Raw genomic sequence first — 10,000 nt, forward strand, 5'->3', positions numbered from 1 at the left:
AAAGGTGAATGATCCTTCAAAACAACTTCATGGGTCATTAAAAAATATCTTATATTGAATTACAGTAAAATATGAAGTTTAGATGAACATAATGCTCATTTGTCTAATTCCATGACCCTACATGTTCAGACCACTCCTTGCCTACCCATATTTCAACTGTTTCCTTTAATGTTTCAACATGAAATACAAGTACCAATTAGTGTGATTGACCTAATGGTATCAGGAAATAATCTAAGTGGAATAGCTGCAGCACTAGGATTGATATCAAGGTTCTCACTTGAGACAAAAATAAGAGGTGCGATGATGTGATGTCGTTTTAGTTCTAGATAAGCAGACTACTGTTTTTCAATACAGTGCTTGCCATGCCACATAAAGATGCCATCTGTTGTACTTGGCTTAACCCATTGCCGACGGGGGATAGATTTTCTTAAGCAGGCTCCAGGATGAGTTTTATTTCTGATCGAGGCAGCTTCTGCAACATAATTTGATTTTTCCCACTCCCTTTTAGTCACTCATTGTAGACCTAGATCCATTTTTGTGTTTTGTTTTTTTGTGTGTTTTACTGTTTTTAGAAATTTATATCTATCATATCACAGGTTCTATCAATTCTGCAGATTACTAAAATTGTAGTTCAGGGTCCATATCAACTCATTTTTTTTCTTTATACTCAATGTGATAGAAGTATTACTGTTTTAGGGGGGGACAAAAAGCAACTTTATTTTTTCGTATTTGTGTGCTGTCACAAACAAACACGAAACTTATAACCATCCAAAATGAAGAGGTGGGGAAGGGGAAGGAAACTTGTGCTTTTGACAGTGAGTGCCACAATAAAAGGCATCCCTACTGGCACAGGGGCACATTGTAGGCATTGGGCATGGTGTGAGTCACCTTCCTCCTCTCGTTCTGCCTGCACATCTTTCATCTGCGGTACTTTTGAGCAAGAGGTCGGGAACTTGCAATGTGCCATCACTCTACAGAGATAGTGCTTGCTAGAGACCGTAGATGGGTGCCATTCAAGGCTCTCTCTCCTGCTGGTGCTGGAAGAAAGTGGTGCCATCTAGGTTTTGTAAGTGAGTTGAAACCCATTTTGTTTAATATTACGGCAGTTATAATAATTATGACTGCAATTATCAATATCATTCACTCATTACTTATAGTACAATAAAATAACATAGTGATCCCAAATCCCCGAACGCCATGACGCCCATTGTCAGGCAAGAGGTCCTGCGTCAGGTATGACGAAAAAACACGTCATCCGTCGTTAACGGGTTAAATCTGGATATATGGTTGATTGAATAAGTCAATAATAACCCCTAAAAGATGCACTGTCTTATGATCTGAAGCACAATCACTTCTATCTACTCTAATTTAATTTATACAAAAAATGAGTTGTATTTTTGGAATTTGCTGATCACAATCTATCATTATGAGACTTGGAAATATTACAGTAATTTTTTAGCTTTTAGTGAAATATAAGTACATGTTGCTCATGTTTTCACCTGGGCCTGACTAAATATAAATCCTTTTGGGGTTAATAACAAGAATATCATGTAAATGTATTAGGGCCATCTCCACTGTATGTAGCAATTCCATCATACTCCTACTCTATTATGATGTGCATGCGGAAATGTAGTGAAATGATTCCAAATACAGCCAAAATCAATTTCAGCTTCCCCTTTGCCTTACTTATCATGAAGAACAGGACGAGGCACAACCACAACCTTCCTAGAGTCTATCATAAGCACTGAACCACCTCCAAAGTAATTTTTTCCCAAGGCGGTCCATGCTCTTTGGTGCACCAACAAGCAACCTGTGGGGATCATCACAGCATGAGTAGCAGTCCATTTTATATAAGAAATGCAGGAAAAATATTTGCTATAGTGAAATTTATTAGTCAGAAGGGCAATATTGTATTTATCAGAACATAAAATGCCTTACTGAGAAATATAACTTGATAATCTACTCATACCCACAGTCTAACCAATTCACAGAATTATTTTTCAATATAATATTTAATTCATTAATTATATATGAAGGGATTGTTATATGAAGCACACAAACTTCATTAAATTCTGTTAAAGCTACTTGTAAAGTAGATATTTTTATATTCTGTTGGCATGTGTATCGATGAAGTGGTTAACATGATACATTCTGGTAGGACAATAGTTTGTAACTTTAATATGCACAAATTAAGAAAAAATCACCCATATTTGATTAATCTACATTTTTACTCTACGGTAGCTTTTACTTAGTACCACTTCTATGCATTTCTTACCAAGGCCTGTTGGGTATCCAAAGATCTTGTAGAAGGACACTGGAACAAAATCTGGCTTCCACTGAGAGAGATCTAGAGGGCAGGTGGCAGTGAACCCAGCAGCATCCAGAACCACATACCAAATGCAATCATCTGCAGTGTTTTCTGGCAAGTACAGAAGGTACTTCAGGTGAAAATGAACTTTGAGTAGTTAAACCTATATTTTTGACAGGGTGGAAAGATTGTAATTCATCTTCTGTAATGAGTAAATATATGAATCATTCTGAAAATATAAGGTCTGTCAAGCCCATCCCTCAATTCAAGCAATATATTTAACATTATATCAGTTATGAATAAACAAGATCTCATAAATTATTTACCTGAGGAATGATCATCAGTTTTGTTTATAGGCTGTTGCTTCAAAATAGAGTTTAAGGCACCTTTCTGAACTTTATCTATCCATTCCAAAGGAGATTTTACACCAGAAAAATTACACTGGGCACTGTAAGCAAAGAGACAATGCCTCCTTTTCCTACTGCAGCCATTTTGAGCTCTGTCACTGTTTTCATCTCCCCCTACATCAGACTGGTTAACATTTGTCCTGTAAGGAAATGTCTTGCATTTATCTAATATATGATGAAGCTCATCTGTTTGGAGACAATGTACAGCAGCCCCATTAGCAGCAGCAGGTCCTCTCATACCCAACACTGAGGTATGGTTCTCCATTGTGTACACGAAGGCTCCTTGACTCTTTCCTTCCTTGTGATTATGGAGTGGTTCCTCTTGCAAAGGACTTTTGCTATCATCATCTTGCTGGGCTGTAATTTCTGATTTTTTTTCACTGTAATTGTTATTTTCATTTTCAGCACCTGTTTCTACTGAGCCATTCCAGTCAAAATGTTCTGCTACTATTTTCAATCCTTGTGTAGCCCCTGATGTGAAAATAACATCATATTCATCAGCTGTTGTATTAAAATGGTCCAGAATTCTGCAAAGAAAAAATAAATATCAAACATCTCTATGAACTTGTGATGCTAGCAAAATGTTATCTTTACATATAATGATAATCTATCAAAAAGGGCTGACAGATATGATACCTGAATGACAACTGAAGTCATTCCATGGTGACCTCTTACAGCTGCATACTTGAAACCGAGACTTGAATTAGTCATCACTTACTAAATTCTTGAAAATAACTAATAAGAGTACATGTAATACCATGCAACATCTCCAGCATTCAAAACCAAATTTATATATCCTTACTTTGAATTATTCTGAATTCTGAATTACTTGTGGACTCCTCTCTTGTGATCAATATCCTTTTAAAATCATATGTCTTGACAGCATAAGGAGAGCAGTACTGAACACAAGGCTACCGAAACCAAACAATTAGAAAAATACCTTTGACGAACAGAGTCAACTATCCGGGTGGCAGCATCACTGACAGAACTTCTTGAGTGTGGGTTTCCAAGCAGAGAACTTTGAAGCTCTGCTGATGCTGCTTGGATCTGGCTGTCACTGTACAGGGTGGCAGCAGCATGATCAAGATAGTAATGACCTATTAGAAACAAAAACTGCTTAAGAAAATATCTAATATTTTATGACTTTCCATGAATGCCCAGCCTCACTGTCCTAACAATTGTAATAATTGATATCTAGCTGCTGTATCTTAGCTGTCAGAGGACACATATAAACTGCAAAGACAGCCAAAAGCTTGGTCTAATTAAGACAAGGTAACTGTTAAATGATTTCTCGTAATGGTTGTGAGTGGTTCCAAGTATCATGGCATGAATTCTGCAGACTTTAATCAGTTGTATTAATGAAATTATACACAAAGATTATTCCTCTTTCACAGTTTTATCATTATTATCATTACCATTTTAATATAATGCCATTATCATCTTTGTTATCACATCATCATTACTATCATTATATTTACCTTTTCTATCATTCTCATATAACAGTAATAATAGTAATAATAAATAATAATAATAAAAAATAATGATAATAATAATAATGATATAGTAATAATAACAATAATGGTTCTTATCATCATTATCATTGACATCATTACTATATAACCATTACCATTATTATGCTTTACTTTCCTCTTAATTCTCTATTAGATATTTGTGCATCTACATTTTACTGTGAATTTATATGTTCATTATTATAACTACTATAATTATCATCACAATATGATTATCATTTTACTGTAATCATCATCATTATCAGTATTATTATCACATGATCATTATCATAGTCATTACTAATGGCATTATTATAATTACCATAATCAATACTAATATCATTATCATTATTATCATAATCATCACTAATATTATCATCACTATAATAATCATCACTAATATAATTAATATCAGTATCATTTTCATTACCATTATTAATATAATTACAATAATTAATTTACATATTTAATACAATTATCACCTTATATCATTAGCATGATTATATTTTGTCAATATATCTATGTGTCTTTCTGTGTAATAATAAATATATTTTATCACTATCATTTTCACTATTACCATATGTATAATTATAGCATAAATACTAACTGTAATAAGTGATAAATATAATTATCATAATTCAATAATATTGAAAGTGCTACAGACAATAATTAAACAAGAGTTTTAATAGTAATTGAGAAAAAAAAACAATAAAATTATTATGATCATGACAGTCATTATCATTATTGTTTTTTTCCTATCATCAACATCATATCATTATCCTAATTATAATAACTGTTATGGCTATCATTACAATACAAATTATCCCTAACAAGTAAATACAGCAATAATCAATCTGTACACAGTATATTAATAACCTGATACTACATTACGTTTCTAATAAAAATTAACGAAATATTACTCCTTTTCCTCCTTACCAATCAAACTTCATCAGATCTTCAATGCAATAGACATTTAGTTATGAACATACCTTTTAGTCTATGAAAATCTTCGTCAATTATTCGCTCAAGCTCATAACTAGGTGGGATCTTTAACTTTTCTAACACAGAGGCCATCATAAACTGATTGTGATCTCGAGGTTACCTGGCAAATGTTACGTCATTGAGGAAATGTTGTACTATATGCATTCACATGGCAGCGACGTGTCCGTAACATGTCGTACGTAATCTCTAATAGATTTTGAAAATCCTGCCAGATATTTCTCTGACATAGATATGTAGTGTAAGATTTATGATATAGATGTTAGTAATGTGGCGGTTGGTTGTATATGTGAATAAATAAATTTACATGTTATTTTTATTCGTGTTATATCTATTCCTCATACGCCCGCCAGCACCGATTTCCTTAAGGTTATTTGTTTAACACATCTCAAGCAACAACAATTCTGAAGGTTTGATCCTTTGCTTCATTTTTTTTATTTTTTATAGAGAATGTACTAGTTTTGACACCAGAGAGAGAGAGAGAGAGAGAGAGAGAGAGAGAGAGAGAGAGAGAGAGAGAGAGAGAGAGAGAGAGAGAGAGAGAGAGAGAGAGAGAGAGAGAGAGAGAGAGAGAGAGAGAGAGAGAGAGAGAGAGAGAGAGAGAGGAGAGAGAGAGAGAGAGAGAGAGAAGAGAGAGAGAGAGAGAGAGAGAGAGAGAGAGAGGAGAGAACAGAGAGAGAGAGAGAGAAGAGAGAGACAAGGAAGGAAAAGAGAGAGAGAGAGAGAGGAGGGAGAGAGAGAGAGAGAGAGAGAGAGAGAGAGAGAGAGAGAGAGAGAGAAGATGAGAGAGAGAGGAGAGAGAGAGAGAGAGAGAGAGAAGATGAGAGAGAGAGAGAGAGAGAGAGAGAGAGAGAGAGAGAGAGAGGGGGGGGGGAGGGGGAGAGAGGAGAGATAGATAAATAGATAGATAGAGAGGGAGAGAGAGAGAGATCCAGAGGCAGAGAGAGAGAGAGAGAGAGAAAGAAAGAGAGAGAGAGATAGAGATAGATAGATAGATAGATAGATAGAGAGAGAGAGAGAGAGAGGGGGGGAGGGGGGGTGGAGAGAGAGAGAGAGAGGAGGGATAGATAGAGAGAGAGAGAGAAAGATCCAGAGAGAGAGAAAGATCCAGAGAGAGAGAGAGAGAGAGAGAGAGTGATAGTGAGAGAGAGAGAGAGATCCAGAGGCAGAGAGAGAGAAAGATCCAGAGAGAGAGAGAGAGCGAGATCCAGAGAGAGAGAGAGAGCGAGAGAGAGAGAGCTCCAGAGACAGAGAAAAGACCCCAGCAGAGAACCCGAGACGAACCGCCCGAGGGAATTCACTTGTGGTGGATCACCGTGACTTGTGTTTCGCGGTGATCGCCTCAGCGCTTGTTCGTGTGCCTTCCTTTTCTCATATTTTGTTAATGTTATTGTTGCTACTATTATTATGAATATCATTATGGTTGATGTTCTTCTCGCTCTAACCCTTGGTGTTGTTTTTTATTGTTACTATTATAATCAGTATTATCATTATTGTTGTTACTATTAATAACATTACCATTATTATCATTATCATTATTATAACTTACTATTATCATCATTATAACTTATTATTATCACTGTTGCTGCTGTTATTCTCCTCCTCCCCTTCCTTCTTCCACTTATTACAATTATCATCGTTAACATATTACATGTAAGCATCATTACTGTCATTATTTTTATTTTTGTTAACCTTATTGTCAATATGATCAACAATACTATCATAGTTGAGTTATTGTTATAATTCTATCATGGCCATCAATATTATTACCCTTATTATTTGTATCACTACTGTATTGGTTGATAATTTTGGTATCGTTTTATTATACTCAACATTACTATTATCATCGCTAGTATGAATATTATTGTTGTCATTTTTTATTATCCGTGCCATTGTGGTTGTCGCAATCAGTGTAATCATTACGGTTATAACTATGGATCTTAATGTGACCATCGTTATGATCATATTGCTGTTCATAACATCATCTTCAAAGACTTCAGTCATGATAACTTATATCATGTAATTGATATGAAAGACAAGCAAGAAATGTTGATCAACATTGCACAGTAATAAATGACATCCAGTTTTTTTAAACATTTCTATTTTTTTCTTTTCCTTTTCTGTATTTTCTGGTAAGGAATAAAAACGACGAAAAATATAATTTGCCGTTATATCAATATCATTTACATTTATCCATATGGATTCAAGATTTTTTTTTCTCCTTTGTTTGCATTAAGCTTACACCGAATTCTGCAACTCGTTTCACAGAAGAAGAATTAGAGAGAGAAAAAAACACACATCAGTAACGATGTGCTCAGTGGTGTGCTGTGCATGGAACTGAATCATATGACGAAGTTGAGTGGACTATCTCAAGGTCTGGCATTAATTGGAGTCGCAAACCGTATTTCCTGTAATCGTGCAATGCTTCTGTTTGAATGGAATTTTGTGCTTTTGTGTACGCGCCCAGTTCAATTATCATCCTTAGATCTTGTCGGGCTTCTAGCTGTCGGTCTGCTGTTTCGCGGAGAAGTATTCAAAGAGGAAAATGAGTCCCGAGAGCAAGTGGCCGACGGCGAATATGAGGAAAGGTCCCTGAAGATGTGCCAGCGTAAGGGGCTTCTCGGCCGATTCTGACTCCGAGAACTCCTAGGGTAGAGAGGAAGATGAATTTTCTCGTTAGAGCGATTCAGAACTCAGTCGCCAGATGATCAAATGAGGACATACCGTAAATAGAATACAAAAAGGAATACAAAGAATACAAAATATCTCGATGCCTAACCTTAGAGTGCTGCTGTCTCAAGCCATCCATGATGTCGTCGTACCACTTGTGCACGAGGCCGGCTTCGACTAGACGACGAATGCCCAGGTCGAACTTGTACTTCCATGGCGTGTTCTTCTTGAAGAAGAAGGCCAAATTCGCCTCGTAGATCTGCTCCTTCACGAAATAAACCTCATCTCCGTGTCCCATTTCGCTGTACAGGAGCTTCACGAAGGAGTATGTTTCGACGTGCGCGTGGTCGCCCTCCAGCACCATCTCGACGCAGCCTTCTTCCCCGTAGTATTGTATCTCCAGCACGGGAGTGAGGTCCAGTTTGGAGCCCAGGGCGAAGAGCGTGGCGTCCGAGGAAGTGGCCAAGGCCTCGGGGACAAACTCGCCGTAGTCCAGCATGCATATCCTGAGGGATTATGATGGCTCTCAAAAGACCGGACTGAAAGACGGAAGCGCGCCATTGTGTGAAGCAGTGGATAGGTTAGTTGAATAACCTCTTCGCGTAGAAAGAAAATTTGAGAATCAGTATCCATTTCTATACAAAACATTGATGTATTGACTTCATTTAGTGAGTAAAATTCAGAAAAGTGTCTGTTTCTCATCAGAAGTAAAATAATTATATGTCATGTTATCTCAAATAGTCTTTGAAAAGGTGATGAGTAATAGTGAAAACAAAAACAAAAAAACTGGAAGATGAGTAAGCAGTTTCAAAAAAATCCTCATAATAACTACTATGAAAGTTATGGTAGTTATCATTCATCACTATCTATCACGGACATTGTCAACATTACCATCAATATACAGAAAAGAACCAACACTATCTTATCCTTGACTATTACTATCTTACGTCTCTTTTATCACTAGGATTCCTCTAGCAAGCTCAACGAGAGAAGTATATAGTTGAATCCGAGGTCGCATTTCGAAATATTATTGTCTCGTTTTGTAATTCCTCGTTCATGAACCTTAGCACGTATATACTCAAGCCTTTATATACTTTTATTGGTAATGAGAAGTTGACCAACAGACTGAATTCTTTAGGACGTTTGTTGTCTGGTAGGTTCTACATCCTATTGAAAAAAAAATCGTAATTTATTTGATTATCTCACTAGTTTTAAAATGGCCTGAATCCCACCTCGGACGAGCTATAATCCTTAAACAAGAAGAAAAACAAAAGATAAATCTCAACCACCGACGAGCTATAACATAAAAAAAACATTTAAACAAAAGAAAATAAGCCTAGGAGCCAATCTGAACTTGAATAATAATAATAATAAAGAAAATAAACAAACACACATGCCGTCATTTGTTTACCTGTAGTTACTCTCGGCTAGTTCTTGGACGGTGTGAATCCTCTTGGGGTAAACGGGAACAGTGAGCACGGCGATGAGGTTGCAGGTATACGAGATGACGATGATGTATGCAGTAATCCACCAGATGGCCAGAAACACACGTAGCAGCCAAGGAGCAGGTACTTTTTGGATACTCTGGTTCATCAGGCTCTGTGCGATGTTGAGATCGATGTGAACTTTGAACGACCGGTTATGAGATCATATTTTCTTTTCTGTCTCATGATATTTGTTTATTCATTGTTTATCTTGTTCAATTAATGTGAGTTTTAGGATTATTCTGAGCATTAATGTATGGACGAATTAGACGTAGTTCATATATATTTCCTGTCCATATATATACACAACGTATTTTTTTCAAAATCAAATTAGAACCATAATACATGACAAACCACCCATTTACCTTACCTGCACGGCGAATATAAAGCTCTGAAATGGCGAAAGGTGCTCTTCTCGGGAGTAACTAAGGATGTAAAGGGTGAAGGCAGTTACTAGTAAGCTGCCGCCCACAGCCGCCCAAACCAAGAAGCTGAAGGGGTAGATGAGGCTGACCCAGCGGGGAAGAGGAGGCGGGATCATGATGCTAAATCCGAAGCTGAAAGTCAAGCACAGGGACTCTTAAGATTTGTGGAAGAAACCAGAGTACCTGTTCCTTATTCTCT

At 36.6% G+C, this 10,000-nt stretch overlaps 2 protein-coding genes across 3 annotated transcripts in view; both read right to left on the minus strand.

Annotated features, from left to right (window-relative positions):
• mal (molybdenum cofactor sulfurase) overlaps nt 1–5,351 on the minus strand; it is a 13,374-nt gene extending 8,023 nt beyond the window's left edge. Inside the window, exons 1-5 of one of the 2 annotated variants that reach the window (XM_043004663.2) lie at nt 5,213–5,351; nt 3,656–3,812; nt 2,635–3,242; nt 2,276–2,419; nt 1,687–1,810 (exon numbers count right to left, since the gene is read on the minus strand). In XM_043004663.2, the coding sequence (XP_042860597.2) occupies nt 1,687–1,810; nt 2,276–2,419; nt 2,635–3,242; nt 3,656–3,812; nt 5,213–5,300 (1,121 nt within the window). In that variant the 5' untranslated portion in view covers nt 5,301–5,351. The remainder of the gene's footprint in view (nt 1–1,686; nt 1,811–2,275; nt 2,420–2,634; nt 3,243–3,655; nt 3,813–5,212) is intronic. The other variant, XM_043004664.2, reaches the window with a different exon arrangement.
• A 2,125-nt stretch (nt 5,352–7,476) lies between these two features.
• Nucleotides 7,477–10,000, minus strand: part of LOC147472456 (glutamate receptor ionotropic, kainate glr-3-like) — a 6,095-nt gene continuing 3,571 nt past the window's right edge. The window contains exons 4-7 of the mRNA XM_086531536.1: nt 9,747–9,933; nt 9,304–9,491; nt 8,002–8,398; nt 7,477–7,868 (exon numbers count right to left, since the gene is read on the minus strand). Of these exons, the coding sequence (XP_086387662.1) occupies nt 7,722–7,868; nt 8,002–8,398; nt 9,304–9,491; nt 9,747–9,933 (919 nt within the window). The 3' untranslated portion in view covers nt 7,477–7,721. The remainder of the gene's footprint in view (nt 7,869–8,001; nt 8,399–9,303; nt 9,492–9,746; nt 9,934–10,000) is intronic.

This window comes from Penaeus japonicus, unplaced genomic scaffold (genome assembly GCF_977035675.1).
Source record: "Penaeus japonicus unplaced genomic scaffold, GWHDUDI00000001_assembly GWHDUDI00000001, whole genome shotgun sequence".
In the NCBI taxonomy this organism is placed as follows: Eukaryota; Metazoa; Arthropoda; class Malacostraca; order Decapoda; family Penaeidae; genus Penaeus; species Penaeus japonicus.